Source organism: Onychomys torridus, chromosome 7, assembly GCF_903995425.1.
Source record: "Onychomys torridus chromosome 7, mOncTor1.1, whole genome shotgun sequence".
Classification (NCBI taxonomy): domain Eukaryota; kingdom Metazoa; phylum Chordata; class Mammalia; order Rodentia; family Cricetidae; genus Onychomys; species Onychomys torridus.
This window is the reverse complement of record NC_050449.1, coordinates 16,090,171-16,117,674: the sequence shown is the minus strand read 5'-3', so window position 1 is coordinate 16,117,674 and position 27,504 is coordinate 16,090,171. Positions and strand designations below refer to the sequence as shown.

At 49.8% G+C, this 27,504-nt stretch overlaps 2 protein-coding genes across 6 annotated transcripts in view; both read left to right on the top strand.

The window, feature by feature from the left end:
- Nucleotides 1-652: 652 nt before the first annotated feature.
- On the top strand, nucleotides 653-12,599 carry Cdc37 (cell division cycle 37, HSP90 cochaperone). Its single transcript, XM_036194288.1, has 8 exons — nucleotides 653-872; nucleotides 6,839-7,117; nucleotides 7,513-7,621; nucleotides 7,704-7,819; nucleotides 7,898-8,020; nucleotides 8,822-9,004; nucleotides 9,108-9,179; nucleotides 12,024-12,599. The coding sequence occupies exons 1-8, from the start codon at nucleotides 771-773 to the stop codon at nucleotides 12,177-12,179; spliced, it is 1,140 nt and encodes a 379-aa protein (XP_036050181.1). The 5' UTR covers nucleotides 653-770; the 3' UTR covers nucleotides 12,180-12,599.
- An 11,236-nt stretch (nucleotides 12,600-23,835) lies between these two features.
- Nucleotides 23,836-27,504, top strand: part of Tyk2 (tyrosine kinase 2) — a 30,506-nt gene continuing 26,837 nt past the window's right edge. For 3 of the 5 annotated variants that reach the window (XM_036192636.1, XM_036192634.1, XM_036192633.1), the window contains exons 1-2: nucleotides 23,837-23,957; nucleotides 25,959-26,116. The gene's annotated coding sequence lies outside the window, so the exon portion shown is untranslated. The other 2 variants (XR_004945421.1, XM_036192635.1) reach the window with 2 other exon arrangements.

Below are 27,504 nucleotides of genomic sequence, written 5' to 3'. Positions count from 1 at the left end.
ATCTCCGGAAGAGCAGCCAGTGCTCTTAACCTCTGAGCCGTCTCTCCTGCCTCAAGACCCTCTTTTTTTTTTTTTTTTCCTGTTTTTTCGAGACAGGGTTTCTCCGTGTAGTTTTGGTGCTGTCCTGGATCTCATCCTGGATCTCGCTGCTCTAGACCAGGCTGGCCTCGAACTCACAGAGATCTGCCTGGCTCTGCCTCCTGTGTGTGCCACCACCCGGCTCTCTGTCCCTGAACCTGAAGCTCCCTGATTGTGTGGCGAGGCTGTGTTGGAAACAGCATCCGGGATCCCTGGCAGAGAGGCCAGTGCTCCACACCACTGAACCACCCCGGAAGCCTCATCTTGATCTTTTGAGAAAGAACCTCACCGTGCAGCCCTAGCTGGCCTGGAACTAAGTAGATGAGGCTGGCCTGGAGAGCCGCCTGCTTTGCCTCCCGATGTTGGCACTACCGTGGGCCACCAAGCCCTACGCCACCACCGTTTTTGTCCCCAGGGGACGTTCCGCTGGGTCTCGGCGGGAACTCCCTGAAGGCCGCACCACGTGCGCCTCGCCCTTTAAGAATCACCTCCGGTTGTCAGTGCCTCCGACTCCGGTTGCTAAGGACGTGACGCCACGCACGGATGCTGGGGCGGGGCCGTCGGGCGCAGCGCCCTGGGGCGGAAGCGGAAGGGGCGGGGCTCCGCGCGCGGACTCTCTATCCCTTGTGGGTCCCTGTTCAGCGCCCGGCCGTGTGGAGAGCCGGGAGCCAATCCGGGCCTCCGAGGCGAAGATGGTGGACTACAGCGTTTGGGATCACATCGAGGTGTCGGACGATGAGGACGAGACGCACCCCAACATCGACACGGCCAGCCTCTTCCGCTGGCGGCACCAGGTGGGGCTGTGCGCGCGCATCCCCTTCCCCCCTCTCCCGGGACCCCCCGCTCTAGAGTTCTGACCTCTTACCCTGGCCGCCCTGGCGCGGGGGTGGGGAACCTCAGTAATTGACATCTGGAGCCTTCCATTCCACAATCTGGTGTCTGTCTCTGTCTCTGTCTCTCTCTCTTTTGAAACAGGATCTCACTATAGGCTTGCCTGGCCTGGAACTCGCTCTGTAGACCAGGCTGACCACTAATTCACAGAGATCCGCCTGCCTCTGCCTCCCCATTGCTGGGATTAAAGGCGTGCACCATCATGTTGGCTGGACTTTTAAATTCACCTCAGGACTCCAGGATCACTGGGAACCCTAACTTTCCACCCGCATCTCTGGGCTTTCCCCCTCTGCTCTCTTTCAGATTATTTGTACATTTGTTTGTTAGTTTACTTACTGTGCTGTGTGTCTTATGTACATGGGGCACAGCATGCATGTGTAGATTAATGGACAATTGGCTGAAGCCAGGCCTCTCCTTTCACCACGTTGGAATTGGCATGAAACTCAGGTCACCCCAATTTGCCACAAGCACCTATACATGCTGAACTATCTCTTTTTTTGTTTGCTTGTTTGTTTGTTTTTTCGAGACAGGGTTTCTCTGTGTAGCTTTGCGCCTTTCCTGGAACTCACTTGGTAGCCAAGGCTGGCCTCGAACTCACAGAGATCCGCCTGGCTCTGCCTCCCGATTGCTGGGATTAAAGGCGTGCGCCACCACCACCCGGCCATGCTGAACTATTTTATCAGCTCTTAATACCTTCATCAGAGTCTAGACTCTCCCAGCGCCAACCCTTGTGTGTAGGGGTCCCCATCATCCTGTGTGGAACCTTTTTTCTCCTCAGAATTCTTCCTCGGAGTCCAGACCTCAGATTCTGTTAGGGTCTCCCTCATCTTAGCCGTGTGCCCACCTCTGATTCCACATCTCCCTTCTGCTTCTCCTCACCCCCAACCCCAGAGTCTGGATCCACAATACTCTTGATTTGATTGTGGCATCTACTTCCCAGGATGCTATGCTCGAATTTCCATTAAGGTCCATAGACCCCGCCCCCGACTCCCATACTGAGTGAGGGCGGGGTCCTTCTCTTCATTCTCAAACCCTACTTTTCAGCTGGGATTCCACAACCCAGGAACCCTTTCCCTGGAGTATAGACCCCGCCAGGGACTTCAGTGTTGGAACCTCTTTCTCTGCATTTGGCCTCCAGCCCCACTCCTACACCCACCATCAATTCCAGTGGCTTTCCTTGCTCTCTGCCTCCTCTTATTTCCCACTATTCCAGGAACCCACCCACTTTTACCTTCTGGCCAGAACCCATTCTCCTTCATATAAGTAGACCCAGCCTGCCCAGCCTGGCTTCTGTATGAACTTGGCCATCATTGAAAACTCACCAAACTGAGACAGAGTTCCAGCACAGCCAGGGCTACACAGGAAAACCTTGTCTCGAAAAACAAATGAAACCAGAAAGAAAAGAACTCACCAAACCCAAGCTGAGAGCCCCAAACCCAGCCTGCCTACCCACCCTTTTCCCTCCGGCCTCACTGGCTTCCCTCCGGGGTTCAGATCATTCTACTTCCCTGGGGGACCTCCTGGATCTTATCCCAAATCACCTTACCTGCTGAACATGGTGGCTCACAGCTGTAGACACAGATCTTGGGAGATGGAGGATCAGGAATTCAGTCAATCCTTGCTAAATGGCAAATTCTAGGCTAGCCTGAACTACATGAGACATTGTCTCAAAAACTAAATAGGTTGGAGCTCAGTTGTGTGTCACTGCCTTGCACTCAGTCCCCAGCGCTGCTCAAAAGCCTGTCATGGTGGGACTGGCCTGTGGCCTCAGCACTGGGGAGCTAGAAGCAGGAAGGTCAGAAATTCAAAGCCTTCAGCCACATAGTAAGTTTGAGGCTGGTGTGGGCGACATGGGATCCTGTCAACAATCAAGCAAAGAAAATAAAGTCTACACATTTTTAAAAAAATCTATCCAGAACAGATTCCTTCAGATTCAGACCTTAGAATCCCCAGTATGTTGGGGCCATGCTCTTCCATTCTTCTGCCCAGCATTGCCCACAGGACACAGTACACTACCAAGACCTAAGGGTGGTCTGCAGTGTGCTTCAGCAGTAGAACCCTGGTCTAGCGGGGGGAGGGGCGGGGGTCCTGGGTTCCATCCTGAGCACAGCAGTTAAGAAACAGTGGTCTATCTATCTGCTCTCCCAAATCAAAGCATCTGTAGCCACATACCTGTGTGTGTTATAATCTATGTTTTAGTTACATTTTACTCATTTGTGTGTGCATTCATGCATGTGTAAATGTACATGTGTATGCTGTGGTACCCTTGTGGAGGTCAGAGGATAACTTGCTGGAATCTGTTTTCTCTTTCTCCCATGTGGGTTCTGGGGATCAAACTCAGGTCTTCAGACTTGGTGGCAGGCCTTTACCCACTGAGCCCTCTAATTGGCCCCTGAGTGTGTTATACTCTCTAGCTGAGGGCAGGTACTTCCAGTTAGGAATTTTGCACTCTACCTTTCTGAGGGTGGGCAGCTCCTGTTTCTTATCTGGAAGGTCCTTCCTCATCTTCCCCAAATCCAGTCCCCAAATTTGCATGCATCCTCCACCCCATGTGCACATCCATTCCTTCCACTTTTCTAGGGTGACTGCGTGTCAGGGAAGCTGCCAGTGCATGGCCAGCACAATATCCCATCTCTCTCCCAGCACTGGATTAGGAGGCACTGGAGACCCCTGGTGGTTGGAGAACTATTCTTGGGAACACCTATTTCTGTTGTGTGAAGAGGTTTGTCTTCCTACTGTGTGGAGAACAGTTGGGGCCTGCTGGGTGGGAGGGAGGCCTCCCCTCTACTGGTACAGACCCTGCTTCCTGTCTTTCTGCGGTAGCAGTAACACTGAGGAGGGGAGTGGGGCCTTCTGCCCCAGCACATGTAGGAGGACAGGCAGGTTCTGCTGTGTGCTCTAACCTTGCCACTTCCTGCATCCCTCTGTGATGGGGCTGGATTCATAAGCTCTGAGCAGAGAGGTCCGACAAGCTCACATCCCCAGTCTGTGACCTTGATGTGCTGTGACTTGCAGAGTTCTTTCTGACTGCCTCAGTCTTCCTGAGAGTGTGACCCATAGGGTTGGCGTGAGTTCCTGGCGTTTATCAACTGATGCCCTTGGCGCCATGGTTCCTGCCATCACTCCTTAGGGTGTCTCATGGGGTAATAGTACTGTCCACAGTAATTATTGTGGTTTCCAGACAAATTCAAAGCCAGTTGTGATAGTGCATGGCTGTTGTTCAAGGCTATCCTTGGCCACCTAGTAAGTGGAGGCCAGCCTGGGCTACATGAACCCTGTCTAAAATTAAACAGTAAGGACCCAGCAAGGTAGCTCAGTGGGTAGAGGCACTGGTCACCAAGCCTGATGACCCAAGTTTGACCCCTGCTGTTCACCTGGTAGAGAGAGAACTGATACTTAGAAGTTGTCCTCTGACCTCTGCACTCCACATACACACTATGGCACACATCTGTTCCTGCCACTGTGTACACAATGAACTGAAAATTGAAATAAAAAATCCCAACTTGACCCAGTGGTGCAGGCCTATTTTTCCAGCTGTTGGTGAAGCTGAGGCAGGAGATCACAAATTCAAGGCCATCCTCAGCAATGTAGAGTGAGGTGAGGGCCAGCCTGGGCAATGCAGTGAGATCGAGGTCAGGGCCAGCCTGGGCAATGCAGAGTGAGATTAAGGCCAGCCTGGGCAATGCAGAGTGAGGTCAAGGCCAGCCTGGGCAATGCAGAGTGAGGTCAGGCCAGCCTCAGTGATGTAAGGAAACACCGTGTCAAACTATGAAATACAAAAGCTGTGTGGAGCTCAGTGGCAGGCCACTTGTGGAGCAGGTATGGGGCACTGGGTTCTGTCCCTGGTAGAACCAACGCCAGAAAAATAGAGGTGGAGGTTTGAAAAGGGGTTAAGTGAGTTCCCAGCCCCACCTACTAGGCTCTGAGGCCAGATATGTGCTATGTAGAGTTTCTTCTGGCTCCTTCCAGTGAGCTATGTGGTGTCAGAATTCTGAGGAGCTCAGTGTCCCTTCTGAAAAAGAACACCCGCATCATCCTGTTACTTGTGTCTGGGTCAGCCTGCTGCGGCCCCTCCCATGTGGAAGATGTAAGCCTGGTGGGGCAGGTGGCTGCTATCACTGTGACCACCAACACCCCCCCCCCCACACACACACCTCTTTTTTAGCTTCAGTCTCCCTGCAGCTATTCAGAGGACACTAGGGAAATGGTGGCCGTCCTCCAGAATGCCAACAGCCTGGCAACTTCCTGCCACTGTCTGGCCCAGCAAGGTACTGACCTTAGAGCCCTTAGGGGAACATGACACAGGCCAGGGCTGCTATGTAAGGGGACTTTTGTTGTCCTGGGTGCACATAACTGGGTTCACAGACAGGACAGAGGAGGATGTCTGGGTCCTGCTTTATCACTCTCTGCCTTATTCCCTTGAGACAGGGTCTCAGTGGACCTGGAGTGGGCTGGGGCCAACAAGCCCCAGCCATCCTCCTGCCTCTGCTCCCTACAGTGCTGGGGTGACAGGCAGCACTTTTTTTTTTCTTGAATACTGGGGATCTGAACTCAGGCTCATTCTTGCACAGTGCTCTTCCCTGGGAGCTATCTCCCTATGAAAGCATCTCACTGTGGTCGTCTCCTATAGTCTCCAGCTGTGTGTGTGTGTGTGTGTGTGTGTGTGTGTGTGAGAGAGAGAGAGAGAGAGAGAGAGAGAGAGAGAGAGAAAGAGATAGAGATGTCTGATCATGCGCTTAGAGTGCATGTGTGGAGGCCCTTCATTTACTTATTTTTTTTGTTTTTTGAGATAGGGTCTAACTATGTAGACCAGGATGGCCTTGAGCTCATAGAGATCCACCTACCTCCATCTTCCCATTGCTACGATTAAAGGCATTTGCTACCAGCCTGGCCTTAAGTTGTATTTCAAGCCAAGTCTTGCTGAGTTGCTTAGGCTGGCTTGGTATGTGCTCGGCCCTCTGGCTCAGCCTCCCTGAGTGCTTGGTCACAGGAATGCTCCACCGCTTTGGTTTGGTTTATGGTGCTGGTGCAACCCAAGGTGTCTTAAGATGGTGAACAAGAACTAGCAAACAGAAAGATGGCTCCGTGGGTAAAGACACTTGCCACCAAGCCTGACAACCCAGTTCAATCTCCAGTGCACACAGAGTGTAACTCTCACATTTCCTCTTCATGTGTTGTTGTGTGTGCACACACACAAATAAATGAATTGATTAAACCTATTTTTTCAAAATGAAAATGCTAAGCAAGGCCTCTGCTGCTCCCCTAACATGACTAGTTCCTGTTGCTCTACCTTGCACCTGCACTAGAGAGAAAGGAGGATCAGAGTTCAGGTTCATTCTCAGCTGTGTAGAGAGGTTGTTGCTAGTGAGATGAAAAACTGTAAAAATGTGGCAGCAAGGCACCAGCAGGTGGTGCATGGATATGTGGACTGTAGCAAGAGCTCAGGGTTTGTCCCTGACCAAGGTGTGTCTAGTCCTCTATGGTGGGCAGTTGGGAGGTCAAGGCTTACACTTGGTGTATACATCTCCTGGGGTCATGTCCAGTGCAGAGATTAAAACCCCAGGGCTGTGGCTGGACAGGGGGCAAGGGACAAAATTGGTTTCTTTCTTTCTTTGTTTCTTTTCCTTCTCTCTCTCTCTCTCTCTCTCTCTCTCTCTGCCTCTGTCTCTGTCTCTCTCTATTTTGAGGCAAGTTTTCTTTGTAGCCTAGGCTGCCCTGGAACTCTTCTATGTAGACCAGGCTGGCCTCAAACTCAGAGATCCACCTGTCTCTGCCTCCTGAGTGCTGGGACTAAAGGCAAACGCCACCATGCCCGGCTCCTAAAGTTGTTCTTCCTAAGTGAGCTTCTGCTGCCTGTCCTTGCCTGCAGGCCCGAGTGGAGCGCATGGAGCAGTTTCAGAAGGAGAAGGAGGAACTGGATCGAGGCTGCCGTGAATGCAAGCGCAAGGTGGCTGAGTGCCAGCGCAAGCTGAGGGAGCTGGAAGTGGCCGAGGGCGGTGGCCAGGTGGAGCTGGAGCGGCTGCGAGCCGAGGCGCAGCAGCTGCGTAAGGAGGAGCGGAGCTGGGAGCAGAAGCTGGAGGACATGCGCAGGAAGGAGAAGAACATGCCCTGGAATGTGGACACCCTCAGCAAAGATGGCTTCAGCAAGGTGGGACATGGCGGGAGCACTGCAGAGCATGGTCAGACTTGGTCAAGCTGGGCATGGTTTGGTGGTGGAGGCTAGACCTATGTATGAACTGTGACAGCCCTGGGTCCACCCCATCTCCCTATCCCTGTAAATTAGAAAAAGAATTCTGGCAATGAGAGCCAAGTAGAGCCACAGAGGGGACAGGTTGAGCTTGGGATTGGCTGCTGGAGGCCAGTGAAGCCCACCCATCCCCTCTGATCTGCCCGAAGGCCCGCGGCCACGCCTCTGCCACCTTGATGCACTTAGCGACGCCACCGCCTCCGATGTGGACAGGATGGGCGCGGCGGCCACGGCCCCCGCACCCCGGGCGCACCCCTGCCTTGCCCCAGCCCACTTGCCCTCTCGCCCTGTCACAGAGCATGGTCAATACCAAGCCTGAGAAGGCAGAGGAAGACTCAGAGGAGGCAAGAGAGCAGAAACACAAGACCTTCGTTGAAAAGTACGAGAAACAAATCAAACATTTCGGTGAGTTCCTGCACAGGCCTCCAGTTGGTAGTCAAGGCCAGGGAGCGGCTTCTGACGGCCTCTGCAACATCCTTCCCTGCAGGCATGCTTCACCGCTGGGACGACAGCCAGAAGTACCTGTCAGACAACGTCCACCTGGTGTGTGAGGAGACAGCCAACTACCTGGTTATCTGGTGCATTGACCTGGAAGTGGAGGAGGTGAGTAAAGCCTGGCCCAGCTTCAGAACGACTCCCAGACACTGCTGCTGGGTGACACCCACCTCTTTGTCCTGGCAGAAATGTGCACTGATGGAGCAGGTGGCCCACCAGACCATGGTGATGCAGTTTATTCTGGAGCTGGCCAAGAGTCTGAAGGTCGACCCCCGAGCCTGCTTCCGGCAGTTTTTCACCAAGATCAAGGTATGGGCTCCCATCCCACCAGGAAGCCCACAGTGTGCACACCGACTAGGGACCTGTGGTCAGAGTCTTATCGGGAGGGCTCAAGGTGCTGCAGTGACAGTGGCTGGATGTGGCCGTGTTCGTTTCTTTTTAATTTTGAAAATTGTATGCGTGGTATATACGTGTGATGGTATGTATATATGTATGCATATATACATGTGCCTGCATGGTGTGTATGTGGACCCTGTAATAGGACAGCTCTGTGGCATGGGTAGGTTCTCTCCTTCTACCCTTATGTGAGTCCAGCAGTCAGACAAGCTATTGGTGTGCATGATTTATTCGTTTATTTCTTGTTGATGGATGTGTGCCTGAGTGAGTTTATGTGGATCATGTGCATGCAAATGTCTCTAGAGGCTAGAAGAAGGTGTTGGAACTCTGGAGCTGGAGTCACTGGTGTTTCCAAGCTGTCATGTGGATGCTGGGAACTGAACATGGTCCTCAGAAAGATTGGGGATCCTGAGAGCAGGACAGGGTAGAACAGTCCGGAACTGAAGTGCCTATAGACCTTGCTGGAGGACACGTGAGGGTGGTACCAGGCCTTGCTGTTTAGCTGGGCCAGGCAGCTGGCCAGCCATAGATGGGCCCACAAGGTAGTAGGAAGGGACTGAGTACAGGAGAGTAGGGTCGAGTCTTGAGTGCCCATGAGGAGTTCAGGAAAGGCCTCAGGGAGTCCCAGAAGGCTTCCAAGAGCTGCAGACAGGGGCCTTGTCCCCTAAACTCCTGGATGTCAGTGTCCAGTGCACAGCACCTACTCTTCCGCAGACCGCAGACCACCAGTACATGGAGGGCTTCAAGTATGAACTGGAGGCCTTTAAGGAGCGTGTTCGGGGCCGCGCCAAGCTGCGTATAGAGAAGGCCATGAAGGAGTATGAGGAGGAAGAGCGCAAGAAGAGGCTAGGCCCTGGCGGCCTGGACCCTGTGGAGGTCTATGAGTCCCTGCCAGAGGTGCGGCTCCTTGGGGCCCAGGAGGGAGGAGGTGATCTGTGAGCCCTGCCGCCCCTCCCCCACACTCGCCAGCCCGAGTCCTCACCTGCCTCTCTGTACCCAGGAGCTGCAGAAGTGCTTTGACGTGAAGGATGTGCAGATGCTTCAGGATGCCATCAGCAAGATGGATCCCACTGTGAGTTCCCATAAGCCGCCCTGAGGGCGCCTGTGTTTCTAGACCTGTCTCCAAGGTTCTGCAGCAGATGGGCTGGGCTTGGGGGTGCAAGCCTGTCATCTCAAGAGGCTAAGAAGAGCAGGGTTGTGAGTTCAAGACCAAGCTTAGACAGGGTGAGTCCAAGATGAGCCCGAGTAGCTCAGTGGAACCCTGTCTCAGAACGACAGTAAGAGGATGGGCAGGGTGGAGCTCAGTAGACCTTGCCTGGTGTGTGTGGCCCTTCTGGGCTTCTCTTAGAAAAGGAGAGGCCCAGCACTCCTGAAGAGGCGCTGCGTGATGAGTACCTTCTGTGCACTCACCATCTAGTCGGGGTGTTGAGCTTTCCCTATGAGTCTCCCTTTGAGTGACTCTGATACTGTGACCCAGTGCTTCCCACACACTCAGTCTGCTTCTGAGCCACACCCCAGCCCCTCACTGGAGGATTCTAGGCAGGGGCTCTATCACTGAGCCAGGCATCCAGATCAGGTTTGAATGTTAACAACTTGGTTTGTTGCCAGCTCTGTCAGCTGGCTTCTGATTTAGCCACCGTAGTTTCCTTGTCTGTGGAAACATTCTATACAAAGGACTAGGGATTCTAGAAGCTTCCATGGGAATGCATATCTAGAACAGAGTTTGCAAACCCTAGTGGAAGGCTCACCCGTTACCTGTATAGCTCAGATGTAGTTGAAATGCTGCCCCACACTTTATTTATTTATTTATTTATTTATTTATTTATTTTGGTTTTTCGAGACAGGGTTTCTCTGCGTAGCTTTGGTGCCTGTCCTAGATCTTTCTTTGTAGACCAGGCTGGCCTTGAACTCACAAAGATCCATCTGGCTCTACCTCTGTTGGGATTAAAGGCGTATGCCACTGCCGCCTAGCCAGCCCCATACTTCTTTTTGCATCATTTACAATTGATTTTTCTGCTACAGCCCCAGAATCACTATGACCAGACACTATATAGCAGAATTGAAAAATACTTACTCTGATCCACAGAACCAGGGAGGCTAAATAGCAGGGGGACCCTAGGAGGACTGTGGCTTATAATAAGTTTTGGTTTTACTCAATCACTCACTGGGCAAGCTTCGATGAAAAATTTTACTATTCAGATAAGAATTTGTACTGTCAAGCTGATAATAGAAAAAAAAAAATTACTCTGGAGCCAGAGGTGGTGGTGCATGCCTTAATTCCAGCACTTAGAAGGCAGAGGCGGGCGGGTCTCTGAGTTCAAGGCTAACCTGGTCTACAGGGTGAGTTCCAGGACAGTCAGGACTATACAGTCTTTAAAAAAAAAAAAAAAATTTCTGGGCAGGCTTGGGGCTGCAGCTCAGTTGCAAACCACTTGTCTGGCATGCAGGATGACCTGGATTCAGTCCCTAGCACTGCATGAAGCCAGTAGTGACAAGTACATACTTGCAGTCCCAGCACTCCAGAGGACCAGGAATGAGATCGAGGTCATTGTCTGCTAACATAGTGAGGCCTGGGATATATTCGGGCCAGTCTCTAAGACCAGAAGAGAAGGGCTATCAGGATGGCTCAGTGGTTAAGAGCACTAGGTACTCTTCCAGAAGACCCAGATTCACGTGGCAGCTCACAATAATCTATAACTCCAGTCCCAGGGCATCCAGTACCCTCTTCTTGTCTGTGTGGACACCAGGCACCAGCTGGTGCACAGACAGACACATGTAGGCAAAATACCCATATGTATAAAAATAAAATAATTGGGGGGAAAAAAGCATAGTTATTAGAAAAACAGGTGTTCTGGCACGCCCTCAAAGCTGCGGGAGGAGGCTCGTGACGCTGAGACCAGTGTGGACTCCACTTTGAGTCCCTGCCTCAAAAAGCCAGTGAGGGCTACAGGCTACCGCAGCAGAAGCAGGTGTCTGCCTTCAAGCCTGACAGCCTGCATTCCGTCCTTGGGACCTACATAGTGGAGGGAGAGAACTGACTCCCCCAAGTTCTCTCTGACTTCCACATGCATGCACAGACAAATAAAAAAATGTGAAAAATAATTTTTTCACAAGTTTGTAGCTGTGGCTCGGTGGTAGACAAAGCTTCTGTGCAGCCCAGGGCTCTATGCCCAGCACCACAGACAGACAGACAGACCTCTGCTGAGCTTGTGCCTACCGTCTTGTCTGTTTTCATCTCTGGGTGTCTTTCTGTTTGCGGCTGCTCTTCACAGGGAATGGGTTGCAGCATTGGTCAGCTTAGGGAGTATGCGCTTAAAACACAGTTTGGGGTGCTGTCAGTAAGATTCCAGCCCACCCTAATTTATCATGGGTTTTTGTTGTTGTTTTGTTTTGTTTTGAGATAGAGTCTCACTTTGTAGACCAGGCTATCCTTGAGTTCACAGATCCTCCTGCCTCTGTTTTCTGAGTGTTCAGGACACCTCACTTGTTAACTTTGGTGCTGGGATCTGATCTCTGGTCCTCATGATTTGGGAGAAAGCACCCTTAACTGCTGAGCCGTGTTTCTGTTTTCACCTCCACTCCTTTTTGTGTGCTTGTGATTATTTTTTGAGGCAGGGTCTCCTGTAGCCCAAGCTGGATGACCTTGATCTCCTGATCCCAGTGCCTCCACTTCCTAAGTGGAGGGTCACAAGTATGCACCTCCATATCTGGTTTTATATGGTGTTGGAATGGAACCCAGGGCCTCAGGAACACTAGGCAAGTGCTCTGCCAGCTGAGCCACAGTACCAGACCTTTTCATTGCCCTTCTAGACAATTCTGGGTAGAGGAGGTGCTGAGCAGCCTGGAGGGAGGGACGGGACAGCAGGGCCACCATGGTGCTGGCACAGCCTCACCTGCTTGTGTTCTCCATCCACAGGATGCCAAGTACCACATGCAGCGTTGCATTGATTCTGGCCTCTGGGTCCCCAACTCCAAGTCTGGTGAGGCCAAGGAGGGGGAGGAGGCGGGCCCCGGGGACCCATTGCTGGAAGCCGTCCCCAAAGCGGGCAACGAGAAAGACATCAGTGCGTGACCTGCCCCAGCCACTGCCACCGGCCTGCAGGCCTCTGTGGGCCCTTCTTCAGAAAAGGAAACCTAGACACCATGTTCCTAGCTCCTGACTTCCTTTACTTCTGCTGCCCTTCACATCCCAGCCCACGGCTTGCCCCATGTCCCTCTCCCCCAGCCTGTCCCCAGCACTCATCACACTTCCTGCTTCGGGTTGAGGGGCTCTACTGTCTGCAGCCCCTCCCCACCAATCAGCGTTATGCCAAAGTCCTGGGGGTCTGGGGAGGGGCAGCAGTTGCCAGGTCGGTCTACTGGGTTGGGGATACACATGTCCCCAGATGGGCAGGGTCTGTCCCTATGGGTCTGTGGTCACTGTTTTTCTTCTGTCTAGCTTTCTGTCCTGCAACTGGTAACAATGTCTAATAAACAGTTCCAGGTGCTGGATGCCGATGGCTCAGTGCTGTTTGAGGCAGAGGGTGATCCTAGGTGGGGGAGAACCAGAGTCCTAACAGCCATGCTTTTGGCCCTGTCCCTCACTGTTCAGAAGTCCTGGGCCATCAGTGTCTCTCCAACTCGTCTTTCTCAGCCTGTCCTTCCTCTTTTCCTCCCTCATCTTCCCCTCTTCGCCTAGCAAGCACTCCATGGAGGCAAAAGGATACAAATTTAGGGCAGCCTGGGTTACTTTTGAAATATGTAGCCTTCCACACGGGCCTTTGCCTCTGCTAGGGTAGCATCTTATTCTGAAGTGTGTGTGTGCGTGTGTGTGTGTGTGTGTGTGTGTGTGTGTGCGCGCGCGCGCGCATCTTTTTCAGACAGGTTTTCTATGTATCCTTGGCTGTTCTTGAGTACACTCTGTAGCCCAGGCTGGCCTCAAACTCACAGAGATGCTTGCCTCTGCTTCCCGAGTGCTGGGATCAAAAGCACAGCCACACCAGGCTTCAATTTTAACTTTTGCTTTATATGCACGCGCATAGTCTTTTGCAACTGCAGTTATAGGTGCTTCCTGCAATGGAACCAGTGTCCTCTGCTGCGACCCCGAACCTTCTCCCTGTCCGTGGGAGGAGATCTTCAAGGATTTGGGAAGTTTCTGCTGTTGGAAAGAGCACAGTGGGTCTCGGGCTAGAGTTCTATGGCAGAGCTTGGTTTAACATGGTTTCCATTCCCACACTGTAAAAAAAAACAAAAACCAAAAACCAGTGCACACTTGTCTTCCGGCAGGTAGAAGAATGGAGCAGAAGGGTCATGGTTCAAGGCCAGGCTGGGCTGACCCCTGAGGCCTTGTTTCAGTGAAAATGAATTAGTGACTTGAGACTGCTCTAGTTGGTAGAGTGCTTTGCATAGCATTCAGGGAACTCTGACTTCCAGTCCCACCCTGTATAAAAGGGGTGTGGTAGCACACACCTGCAATCCCAGGACCTTAGGTAGAGATCAGGAGTTCAAGGCTATAGACTGGGAACATGGCTCTTTGTAAAAATCTCTTGCTACAGAGGCCTGAGAGGACCTGAGTCCAATACTAGCACCCGTGGTAAATGCTGGGCATGGCGTGGGCACTCATGTAGCTTTGGTGCTGTTGAGGATTGAGACGGGGCTTGTTGGCTACTAATCTCCCCTTAGGTTTAAGTGAGAGACCCTGTCTAAGGAAATAAAATGGAGCATGATTGAGCAGGACATTCAGCATTCTCTGGACTCCGCAAATATACACAGGCACAATTAATTCGAGCTGGTAAGGTGGCCCAGCCACTAAAGGTACTTGCTACAAGTTTAGCACAGTTCCACCTCCCAGGACTCGTGGCAGGAGAGAACCACCTCTAAGTTGTCCTGAGCTCCACAAGTGCAGGTACTACAGAACATGGATGTATCCTAAAATTAGAGTTGAACAGATGAATGGGCATGAAAAAAACGGTACAGTGAGATGCCTCAGCTGCCCTCAGCCAGAGGCATAAGTTTCCGAATGTCTGCCCCTTCACCCTCCTTTCCAGGGCGCATTGCACTCTGGGAGCTGCTTGACACTCAGTTCCCAGCACTTGGGAGTCTGCAGCTGGCTGATCTCTTTAAGTTTAAGGCAAGCCTAGACTACATGGTGAGTTCCAGGCCAGCCAGGGCTGCACAGAAAAGAAAAAAAAAAATCCAGAACATTTTAACCGGTTCCGGCTTGGTGCCACCACCTTGCAGAAATATTCCTGGGATCTCTCTGAGCCTGTCAACACCTAGCCAGCCAGACTGCCTCACCAACCTGGCTGTTGTCACGTCCTGTGGACTATAGGTAACTTCAGCACTTACAACAGTCTTTCTCTCCTCCCTGTGATGTGCAGGGAAGATTGGCCAGACAGGGAAGGAAGGGTAAATTACAGAATGCTGTTGTATCCAAGTATATATCCACCAGGGGGTAGCAGTGAGTCACAAAGCTCTGCAGCCTTGGTGTTTTCAAACTTCAGTTGCAGGGATCCACATACATGTAGAGACATACATGCAGACAACACACCCATATATTTAAAATTTAAAGTAGAAAAAGATTATAAGCCGTCATGAGGGTGCTGGGAATTGAACTAGGTTAAGGGCAATCAGTGTATCAACCACTGAGTAATTCCTCCAGCTCATGGTTTTTTTGAGACTAACTCACTGTAGCACAGGCTAGTCTCAAACTTGTGACAATCATCCTACCTTGTTCTCCCAAGTGCTGTGATGAACATAGGTTATGAATTACTCTGACCAGCTTGGGTGGCATTTTTATCTGTTGCGTTAGCCTCCCAGGAGTTTGAGCTGTCACACAATAACTGGGTGAGGGGTTCGTGCCTATACCCCAGCACTTGGTGGGCTGAGGCAAGAGTATGGAGATAGTTCAAGGCCAGCCTGGGCTGGTATCTTGTCTCAACCTATGTCTTTTCATAACAGTAATCCCACAAATTGGGTTTAAACATTTTACTGACATTTATTGTGCATGCCTGTGAGCATGCATGCCACAGTGTCTCTGCTTCACCATGTGGGACCTGGAACTAGAACTCAGGATGTCAGTATTGGTGGCAAGTGCCATTACCCACTGAACCATTTCAGTAGCACCTAGAGGTCAGTTACTTTGGTCAGTGAGCCCCTGGTGGCCCGCTGTCCTGCTTCCCTAGCACTGAGGTTGTGGACATTGCTACAATTAGCTCTTCACAGAGTGCTGGGGATAGAACTGGGCCTCCTCCCTTACAGGACAAAGTAGGCACTTTGCTGACAAGGTCACGATGCTGCATGGGGTCACACGCAGCAAAGTGGCGTCTTGAACTTGAGCTGTCTGTTGCAGGCTCTGCTTCCTGTAGCCTGTTCTTTCTCTGCTGTGGTTGCTATGCAGTTTCTAGAGAATGTGGTTTCACACACATGTCCCACATAGAAACTTAAGTCTCCCAGCAAGTCACCTCACAGCTCTCAGGAGAGAGACCTGAGTGTTCTCTGACCTCTCCAAATCAGAAGACAAAGAAAGGGCTTTGTTTTAAATTTCTTAACTTGGCTTTTCCCAGGCCTGGTAGGTAACTTTAGGGAAGCCCCTCCCTGAAAGCCGTCTCTGCTTAGGGGAATCCCCCATTTCTGAAAACTGTCGAACTGACCTGGGTTTGTCCTCTATTAGTGTGGAAAGCCCCTGTTGGGGAAACCCCTTGGACATCCCTGACCAGGGCTAGGTTTAGGATGCAGAAGTTCTACGAGACCCCTGGGCCTGAGGAGCAAACGCAGGCCCTTTCAGTAGCCTAGGGTACCTTTTCTCCACTGTTCAGTGGGTGTTGGTCCTGCTTTGAATGAGCTGCGGCCTTGGGCTGGCACTCAGGTCTGGGAAGCTATGACAGCAGGAGGCTTTAAGTCTGAGATCAGCCCAGCCTACCCCCCAGAAAAAAAACGACAGCAGGAGAGGAGGAGATGGGAGGAAGAGGAGGGAAATAAGCCGCCAGCTCAGAGGCAGCTCAGTCTACAGAGGGAACAGTGAAGGGAGTGAGGTTTGAGCCTCAGAACAAGCAAAAGCCAGGTAAGGTGCTTCATGCTCAAGTCTAGGGTAGGGCAGCAGACAGGCAGGCCATTGGAGTGTGTTGGCCAGCTTTCCTACCCAAACTGGAAGATTCAGGCCAGTGTGACCCTGTCTCAGAAAAACAAGATGGATGACAATAAAGGAACGACAGTTGAGGTCCCCTGCCCTCCTCAAGTACATACCACACAAGTGCACAAGAAACACCAATGAAAGAACCTCAGGACCACTGGAGAACGCCACTGCTCTGACTCAGCATCCTCTGGGAAGGCATGAGCTAAGCTATTGTTTATTATTACTGTGAATATTATGATCATTATCGTTATGAGTCACCAATCTGGAGTGTTGGATACAGGATCCCAGGCTATTTCAGATGCAGAACTCCAGAGGGGGGCTACGCCCATCTGAGCTGGCTCTTGAATTTGGCACACTTTGTTTCCTGCTACTCAGCCCTTGGTGGCCAGGGCAGTGACAAAATAGATTGTCTTAGTTGTTTTTATTGCTGTGAAAAGACACTATGACCAAGGCAGTTTATAAAAGAGAACGCTGGAGCAGTAGCTGGGAACTTACATACTGATAGACAAGCAGGAGGCGACAAGAGAAAGTTAACAGGCGTTGGCATGCATGACCTTTGGAAATCTCAAAGCCCACCCTCAGTGACACACCTAATCATTCCCAGATTCAGGAACTGAGGACCAAGATTCAGATATATGAGCCTGTGGGGGCCATTCTCATCCCCACCACCACCGAGGGTCAGGCAGGGACCTCCAGCTCACACTGCTCAGTTTCCCTACATGGCATGTGGCCTTCCTGTGGGGAGACAGAGTAGTTTGGTCTGACAAGCTAGAAGAGGAAAAAGGTAGTAGTACAGGTACTTAAACAGGCCAGAACTCGGTGGGTAAAGTGCTTACCTAGTGTGTACAAGACCTCAGGTTCCATCCCCAGCACTTATGGGCTGGATGTCACCACTTGTCAGCTCCCATCCTCATACATGCACACCACTCACACACAAACACAGCCTTATTTCAACAGGAGTGGAGGCAGGAGGATCAGGAGTTCAAAGTTATCCTCAGCTACATAGTGACTTTCAGGCCAAACTCAGCTATGTAAGACAATGTCTCAGAAAAAGAAGAGCTGGCTATGGGACTAGGGAGTGGTTCAGCCATTAAGAACTCTGACTGCTCTGGCAGAAGACCTGGATTTGGTTCTTAGGCACCCACATAGTACACAACCATCAATAACTCCAGTTTCAGGGAACCCGATGCCTTCTGGCCTTCATGGGTACCAGGCTTGTGTGTGGTGCACAGACACAGAAGCAGCAAAATACCCATACACATAAATAAATCTAAAGAAATAATAATTAGAGAGAGAGGAGGAGATAAGAGAGAATTCCAGTGAACTTACTATGTCAGCAAGCAGTAGATCTTGCCTGGCAAGTCCAAGGCTCTGGGTTCAAGGTTTGCTCTCAGGCATCACTAGAGGCGGAGAGGAAGGAGCCTCCTCTGAGTTATGACAAGAGCTCAGTAGAAAAAGAACAAGGTTCCAGCCCAAAGTTGACAAAAAAGTTATAAACTAGTATGTCTTAGTCTGAAGTCTGGTTTATCATTTCTGGTGGTTTGAAAGATAAAGTCACTCATAGCCTTGAGCATTTGAATACTTAATCCCCAGTTGCTGTAGGTGTTTAGGGAGGCTTAGGAGGTGTGGCCTTGCTGGAGGAAATACATGTCTAAGGGTGGACTTTTAAGAGTTCTGATACTTTTGTCCGAAAGTGTGATGCACTTTTTGTTGTTTTTTTGTTTTTTGAAACAGGGTTTCTCTGTGTAGTTTTGGTTCTTGTCTAGGATCTTGCTCTGTAGACCAGGCTGGCCTCAAACTCACAGAGATCTGCCTGGCTCTGCCTCCTTTAATCCCAGCACTTGGGACGCAGAGGCAGTTAGAGCTCTGAGTTCAAGGCCAGCCTGGTCTACATGGTGAGTTCCAGGACAGCCAAGGCTACACAGAAACCCTGTCTTGAAAAACCAAACCCAGATGCATGCCATCTCAGGTTTGCTGCTTCCTGCTTGTGGTTGGAGATGTTAGCTCTAAACTCTTCTGGCTACCATGAGTGGGACTTTCTGCTGTGCTTCCCATCATCATCGTGATGGGTTCTCAACTGTCTGAAACCTAAGCCTCAAACCAACCTTTCCTTCTTTTTTTTTTTTTTTTGGAGCTGAGGATCAAACCCAGGGCCTTGTGCTTGCTAGGCAAACGCTCTACCACTGAGCTAAATCCCCAACCCCAACCTTTCCTTCTTAACTGCCTTGGTCATGGTGGTTATCACAGCAATGGCAGAGACACTACAGCAGGGTATGTTAATCCCAGCACTCGGAGGCAGAGGCAGTCGGGTCTGAATTCGAGGCCAGCCTGGTCTACAGAGTGAGTTCCAGGATAGCCAGGGCTACACAGAGAAACCTTGTCTTGAGGAAAAAGAAATATAGAAATAAAATAAATAAATAAATAAATAAATGTAACTAAAAATGTTGACCCAAGTCATCATGGCTAAATTAATTAAAGCAAGCAATTAATTAAATCAGGCTTTTTTATTCACATACACAAGCTGTCTCCCCCTCAGGCAGGGTTCAAGAGGTTCACCTTGAACATGAGAATAAAGCTTTTATAGCTCAGCATAGGGGGTTTCCAAATGGGGGATCTGGCAGGCAAAATATGTGGGGTTACAGGAGCAGAACATAAGCACAAGTCAGTCATAACAACCTCCTAAAGCAGACATGACTGCAAGGTGATCTTAGCAACAGGTAGTCATAGCAACCATTTCAAACAAAGGTAGAGTTGCAAGATGGTTATAACTTTTTGAAATAAGACGTGGTTGCCATTCCTGGAACATTTGTAGTTAAGGTTACAGGTGGGGCATAGCCCATCCTTGAGAAACAGATTTGATCATAAACAGGAATGAACCTAGTTTGTCTTTGCTATAAGATGGCTTTGATAAAATGGATGCAGGGTGGCTCATCATTCTCCCTTGTCTTATGTGACCCTGTCTTTGACAGGGTCTTAGCATTCTTTTTAAATAATTTATTTAACTTTATTTTATGTGCATTGGTGTAAAGTTGTCAGATCTCTTGAGACAGGAGTCACAGACAGTTGTGAGCTGCCATGTGGGTGCTGGGAGTTAAATCCAGCTGGAGAGATGGCTCAGAGGTCAGGAGCACTGGACGAGTAACCTGAGCCCTGAGCCATCTCTCCAGCTCCAAATCTTAGCAGTAATGGTGGAGGGGTGGTAACATTTGCAGTGCACCAAAAGATGCCTGTCCTGTCTATAAATTATCAGCATAGAACACAGTTTTAAGGCTGTACCATATAATCTTGGCTTGCCAATAGGTATTATAGGTAGTCATTTTGTTCCCATTGCCAGGGAGTTTCCTTTGGATCTAACATTCCAGCCCTTTGTTGAGGAGAAGGGGTGATGTACTGTCCTCAATAACTACTTCCTGCTGAAATTAGGACACCATTGTTAGGGCCCAGGAAGGCTGGAATCCTAGTCAAAGGCCAGGAGGGGATTAGGACAATGGTGCATTCATCAGAACCATCAGTTCACTGACCCAGCTGAAGAGACAGGGAGCAGTCACATCGGCTGGACTGGTTCACATCAGCTTTCATCAAGTTCAGGGTTCATCTCTGCTAAGATCACCTCACAGTTTGCAGTCTGTGGCTGATCTCTGGATGGTATCCACCAGCCAAGGGGAACTCTGCCAAGACATGCAGACTAGGGACCAAAATCAAAGAACTTAGAGGAAACTGCATTTAGAGCTTCCCTCTTGGGGAGAGGCAATGGACTTGAACTTAGGCTGTTGATTGGCAGGAGAACTTTCCTGAAGTCCATTTGCTCTGTGAGAGGTGGACCCAAGTCTTAAGGCTTTCTTGACTCTCTTTAGCTTCTATAGATTATCATTGTTTGTAATAGACATTGAAATCCGTATTATAGAAAAAGCAGCCAACAGGTGTCTGTAAAACACCTGAGTAGGCAAGGCTGTGGTGTTGCACACCTTTAATCCCAGCACTCATGAAACATGAATCTTAAAAGGTCTTATTAATAAAAAACAAACCCACGCTGGGTATTGGGGTGAAAGCTCAGAGAGACAGAACCAGCCACAGCCACCTCACCTCACCAACTCCTCAGCTGATCCTGTTTCCTCAGCCTGGAAGCCTCTGAGTCTTAATTCAGAATGGATCTCAGCTAGTTTCTCATTTTCACACCTTATATACCTTTCTGCTTCCTGCCATCACTTCCTGGGATTAAAGGCGTGTATTACTATGCCTGGCTGTTTCCAGTGTGGCTTTGAACTCACAGAGACCCGGATGGATCTCTGCCTCTAGAATGCTAGGATTAAAGATGTGTGTGGCTGGAGAGATGGCTCAGAGGTTAAGAGCATTGGTCCTGAGTTCAATTCCCAGCAACCACATGGTAGCTCACAACCATTTGTGAGATCTGGTGCCTTCTGATCTGCATGTACACATAATAAATAAATAAATCTTTAGACTGGAGAGATGGCTCAGTGGTTAAATGCACTGGCTGATCTTCTGGAGGTCCAGAGTTCAATTCTCAGCACCTACAGGGTGGCTCACAACTGTCTAAAACTGTAGTTTCATGAATTCCAACACTCTCTTCTGGTGTGCAGATGTACATGCAGATAAAGCACCTAAATAAATAAATGTATAGCTGGGGAGTGGTGGTGCAGGCCTTTAATCCCAGCACTCGGGAGGCAGAGCCAGGCAGATCTCTGTGAGTTCGAGGCCAGCCTGGTATACAAACTGAGTTCCAGGAAAGGTGCAAAGCTACACAGAGAAACCCTGTCTCAAAAAAATCATTTAAAAAAATAATAATAAAATAGGGTTGGGGATTTAGCTCAGTGGTAGAGTGCTTGCTTAGTGGTAGAGTGCTTGCCTAGCAAGCACAAGTCCCTGGGTATGAGCTTCAGCACAAATAAACAAACAAACAAACAAATAACTAAATAAACAAATGATAAAATAAAGGTTATGCAACACCATTTTCTGGCCTCTATGTCTGTCTAGCAGCTGTTCTGTTCTCTGACCCCAGATAAGTTTATTAAGGTGCACAATATATTGGGGGACACAATATCACTACACCCTTGGGAGGCAGAGGAAGGTGCTGATCTCTGAGTTCGAGACCAGATTGGTCTACAGAATGAGTTCCAGACTAGCCAGGACTACACAGAGAAACCCTGTCTCAAAAAAACAAAAACCAAACCAAAACTAACAAAAAGAAAAGAAGGGGGCTGGAAAGATGGCTCAGTGGTTAAGGGCACTGACTGCTCTCCCAAAGGACCTGGGTTCAAATCCCAGCACCCACATGGCAGCTAACCACTGTTTGTAACTCAAAAGATTTGACCTGCAGGCAAAACACCAATGCACATAAAATAAAAGCAAATACATTTTTTAAAAATTGGTGTATAATTTAAAAAAGAAAAAAGAAAGAAAAAGAAATAGGCTGTAGTGATGGCCCAGCAATTAGGAGGTGTGGCCTTGCTGGAGGAAGGGTGTCATCATTGGTGTGGGCTTTGAGGTCTTATATGCTCAAGCTATGCCCCAACTGGGACACAGTTTACTTTCTGTTGCCTACTGATCAAGATGTAGAACTCTCAGCTCCTTCTCCAGCACCATGTCTGCCTGCATGCCACCATATCCCACCATAGCAATAGTGGACTAAACCTCTGAAACTGTAAGCCAGCCCCAATTAAAAGTTTTCCTTTATAAGAGGTACCATGGTCATGTTGTCTCTTCACAGCAATAGAACCCTAAGACACGGACGGCTACCTGTTACTGCAGTTCCAGAGAATCAGAATTCCTCTTCTAGCTGCTGAGTTCACACAGTACATTTACATGCATGCAGATAAAAATACTCAGACACTTTAGAAAAGGTCTCATGTAGCTTCCTTAATATTTGCTCTTATTTCTTTACATAGTGTGTGTGTGTGTGTGTGTGTGTGTGTGTGTGTGTGTGTGTGTGTGAAGTCAGAATTTGGTTTCAGATGACAACTTGCAAGAGTCAGTCAGTTCTCACTTTCCCTATGTGGAACCTGGGGCCTTAACTCAAGTCTTCAGGCTTGGCAGCAAATGCCTTTACCTGCTGAGCTAACTCTCTGGTCCATATTAGGTCGGTCGGTCTCTCTCTCTCTCTCTCTCTCTCTCTCTCTTTCTCTCTCTCTCTCTCCACACACACACACACACACACACACACACCCAGCAGGGTCTCACTGGGTAGCCCAGGCTGGCCTGACCTTGCTGTGTTGCCCAAGATGACCTTGAACTCACAGAGATCCACCTATTTCTGCTTCCCAAGTACTAGGAATAAAGGCATGTGCTATCATGCCAGTTTTTGTTGTGGCTTATGTAAATAAAAGTTAGTATGTGAGAGTGTTTGGCTGCATGTATGTCTGTGCACCACGTGTGTGCTTGGTGCCAGCAGATGTCAGAAGAGGGTGCTGGGTCCCCTGGAATTGAATTATGGATGTTTGTGAGCTGCTATGTGAGTGGTGAGTACTGAACCTGGGTTACCCGGGAAAGTAGTTAAGTGCTCTTAGCCGCTGAGCCATCCTTCCAGACCTTGCTAGAGGGAAGGACAAAGGCATACAGCAGAGGTGAGGGAACTTGGCCATCAAGGGTTGGGGTGCGATTAGTAGGATTCTTGGCTAATATGGAACTCGACAGACCAAGGACAGGACCAGTGTCAAAGTTGGGGTGTTGGGGTCTCATGGAGAAGAGTGTTGAGGACTAGCTTTTTTTTTTTTTTTTTTAGACAGGGTTTCTCTGTGTAGATTTGTGCCTTTCTTTGATCTCACTCTGTAGCCCAGGCAGGCCTCAAACTCAAAGAGATCCGCCTGCCTCTGCCTCCCAAGTGCTGGGATTAAAGCCGTGCGCCACCACCGCCCGGCTGAGGACTAACTTTTTGTTTTAAACCTGGGTCTCTAGCTGGGTGGTGGTGGCACACACCTTTAATCGCACTCGGAGGCAGAGGCAGGCAAATCTAAGTTTGAGGACAGCCACGGCTACACAGAGAAACCTGTCTCGACAAACAAAAACGGGGTCTCCTGTTGCCTAAATTGTTGTCAACCTACCCTCCCGTCATGATGTTGGATTTCTGAGCCTTCCTCTACCACTCAAATGCTGGGATTACAGGTATATATGTCACACCGACGATGGAGCCCAGTGCTGTGGATGGAGCCCAGAACTTCATGCATACTGGCAAACACTACCAACTGAGCACCAGCCCAATTCTTTTCACCAAGTACTATTCAAGGAAGCTTATGTGGGTGGTGCTTGGGCTACCTGAGACCCCGTGTTTAAAAAGGGGTGGTGGTGGGAGAGGTTGGATGGGAAGGGACAACACCGGGGAGCCTCAAGTCTGGGTGAGCGCAATCTGCAAGCCCAGAAGCGTGCCTGCAGAAGCTCGGGCAATGCAGGTTCCAGGTCCTTTGCCCACAGACCTCACTCTTCCGCGAGCCCTGGTCTACGTTTCCGCCCTCGTCTCGCACGTCCAATCGCAGAGGCCTCAGCGCTTCCGCTTGCCCCTTCAACAAACCACGGCTAAGACGTTCCTCCTCCACCACCATCGGAGCGACGCCCTTCCTGTACGATGGCCAATAGGAGCGTAGGGTCGTAGGCGGGTGGGGCGGCTGCGGCCAGAGGGCATGCGCGCTGCAGGCGGCCAATGGCCAGCGGCGCGCCGGCGGTGGACTTGCCCTGCACTCCGCGGCAGTGGGGCGGGGTCCAGGGTCTAAGCCTGAGTGTCTTGGAACGGTGAGTGCAGGGGAGCCCCTGGCACGCCCGCAGGGAGGAGGCGGGGCACTACCATCTCCCCGACCCCAGCACCCGCTGGCTCCGCACTGTTCGGTTGCCTGGATCGTGCACCGTGAAGATACTGGCTGGTCCAGATAGTCGGCAGGTTTTCGGGCGGTGGGTGGGGAGAGATGCAGCTTCTGCAAGCAGAGACCACAGATTTCGTCTTCAAAGCTGGGCTGCGATCTTCGGGATATGGGAAAGAGTAAGTGAGTTCTAAAGGCCCCATGTTTCCAGGATGGCGTCTTGAACATGAATAGATAGATTATGGTCAACATTTATTAAACGCTTACTGGTTGCCAGACACTTGCCCATCGAGCCTTTGGAGTAACCACTGGTACGTGCTCACTTGAGGGAACTGGCCCAGAGAGGAGACAAGTTCCGGCAGATCTGACTTTCGGTGCCCTTATGGTAACATAATCATTAAAGCTGGCGGGCTCAAGGCTGGGTGTGCTGACATATGCCTACCATCTCAGCACTCGGGAGGCAGAGGCAGGGGGATTTCTGTGAGCTCTAGGCCAGCCTAGACTATATAGTAAAATGCTGCCTCAAAGGAAAAAAAATATAAGTAAAGTATACGCGTGTATATACATATATGCATATACATACACACACATATATGTAAAATGCTGAATATAGTGCATCATTCCTGTACTTAGAAGACTGAGGCAGAAGGATCACCATGAGTTGGAGGACAGTGTGAGTTCCAAGATAGCCTGGACTACACAGTTAGATCAATATAAAATAAAGAATGAATGGATATGCCTCAGTTGATAAAGTGCCTGCAAGCATAAGGACCCGAGTCCGAGTCCCAGTACTCACATAAAGTGGAGCGTGGCAGCAGCCACAGGCCACCCCAGCACTAGGGGCTAGAGACAGGACAGCCCAGCCAAAACAGTAACCCTAGGTTCAGGAAGGCCATCTTGAGAGATGAGTCAGGGCTAAGAGCACTGGCTGGTCTTCCAGAAGACCCAGATTTGGTTCCCAGCACCCACGTGGCTGCTCACAACCATATATATAACTCCAGTTCCAGGGAACCCGACACCGTCTTCTGGCCTCCATCAATACTAGGCATGTGTGAGGTACAGCGCAGACATACATGCAAAACATTGACACACATTTAAAAAAGAAGGTGGAAAGTAATAGAGGAAGGGCCTGATGTACACTTCTGGCCTCCATATGTGCACACAGGGAGCAGGCTTTCACACTTAGGTGCACACACATGCATACATTATGCATGTATGCACATGTGTATACCATGCACATATATGCTTGCTTACACTATACACACATCCATGTATCATGCACACATATGCATATACCATGCTCATATATGCCTACACACACACACTCATATACCTTTACATATCCATACACTATCAATACACACTTATGCTTCATGTACATACATGCATATGCCAAATACGCATATGCTTGCACACATGTACATACTGTATGTACACACATATACACCATGCACACACACATGCATCATGCTCACAGAGTTTTTTTTTTTTTAATTGTGGAATCTTGTCCCTGAAATGTGGCAGCCAAGGTGAGTATCCCCCCAGGGGGAGTCGGAGCAGCCCTGGTCACCTGTTGGGGTGGATCTCGGGCATGGAAAGAAAAATCGTGATGGTGAAGCTCATTATGATTTAGTTAGGTTACATGTCTTCACTTGTGTTTGTGTGTGCACACATGTATATGCTCATGGAGGTCAGAGGACAACAGAGCAGTTGGTTCTCTTCAAGATGTGAAGGTATTGGACCTGGGTTGTCAAGTTTGGCCACAAGCCCCTTTACCTGTTGAGCTATCTCACTGGCCCCACAGTGAAGTACTGCTTTTTTGATGTTCTGGGATGAAGCCTGGAGCACAGTGCGTGCAGGACACACACTGCTCTGCTCCCATCTCCACCCGGTGGATTCTCTTTGGGTTATATTTGGTTGTTTTTTACCTGCCTAGTTTGGGTTCCTGCTCACCCAGTACCATGCAGAACCAGGTTGGAACATCTTTCCGTAGCAACGGTCTCAGCGTCTCTGATTCACTCGGGGAAATGGAGGACCAGAGAGGTTGAGTGCATTGCCTGAGGTCACACAGGAAGTTCCAGAACACACCACCAGGTCTGTTGCATCAAGCCTGCTGCCTTCTGGGAGCTTTGTTTTAACAGAAACTGATTGATTGGTTGATCGACTAATTGATTGAGACAGAATCTCACTGTGTAACCCTGGCTAACTTGGAACTACTTAGAGCAAGCTGGCTTCAAACTCACAGAGTTCTGGAGTTAATGGCATACACCACCATGCTTGGCTTAAATTTATTTTATTTTATTTTTATTTAGTGTTGGTCACACACAGTTGAGAGCTGCCATGTGTGGGTTCTGGGAATTGAACCCAGGTCCTCTGAAAGAGTAGCCAGTGCTCTTAACCACCAGTCCATCTCTCCAGCCCATTATGCTGTTTTTTTTGTTTTGTTTTGTTTTGTTTTGTTTTGTTTTGCTGGAGCTGAGGGCTGAACCCAGGGCCTTGGGCTTGCTAGGCAAGCGCTCTACCACTAAGCTAAATCCCCAACCCCATATGCTGTTTTTATAAGGATATGTGGAACACATGTGTAGCTCAGAGGACAACTTTTGGGGGTCGATTTTTTCCCTTCTATTATGTGGGTACCTGGGATAGAGCTCTGGCCTTTGCCCACTGAGCCATCTCCCAGGCCCTTATTTATTTAAGACAGGATCTTATATACTGGTCTCTACCACCTTAGGTATCTGAGGATAGCCTTGAACTCCTGATCCTCCTGCCTCCCTTTGAAGTGTGGGGATAGCAGGCAAGGGTTCCCCTCAACGTGGACCTCAGGGTGGCTGTTGAGACTGTTGTAAGATGGTTTATTGAGGAGGAAGCAGGGTGTGGTGACTTGTGTTTGCAGTTCTAATAGGCGGGAGGGTTTGGAGCACAAGGCTAGCATGAGCTGGATAGATGGGGCTTGGGAACCCCATTGCCCTCCCAAAATAGACAGGAGGGTTCAGTCTGCTGGCAGTACTGTACATCTGTAGTCCTGGTTACTTGGAAGGCTGAGGCAGGTGGATTGCTTGAATATAAGTATTGAAAATCAGTCTGGAAAAGCATAATGAGATCTTGTTTCAGACTAAATAAGATTTCCTGGGTGGTAGGTGACACACACCTTTATTTTTTGTTGTTGTTGTTGTTATTTATTTATTTATTAATTTTTGGTTTTTAGAGACAGGGTCTCTCTGTCTAGCCCTGGCTGTCCTGGAATTATCTCTGTAGACCAGGCTAGCCTCAAGCTCACAGATCTGCCTGTCTCTGTCTCCCAAATGCTGGGATTTAAGGCGTGCTGCAAGATTCTGGGCTGATACTCACCTTTAATATCAGTACTCTGGAGGCAGAAGTAAGTAGATCTCTGTGAGTTCAAGCCAGCCTGTTGTATGTAGTGAGTTCCAGGTCAACACCAGGCTATCCAGTGAGACCCTGTCTCAGAAAAAAAGAAAAAGGCA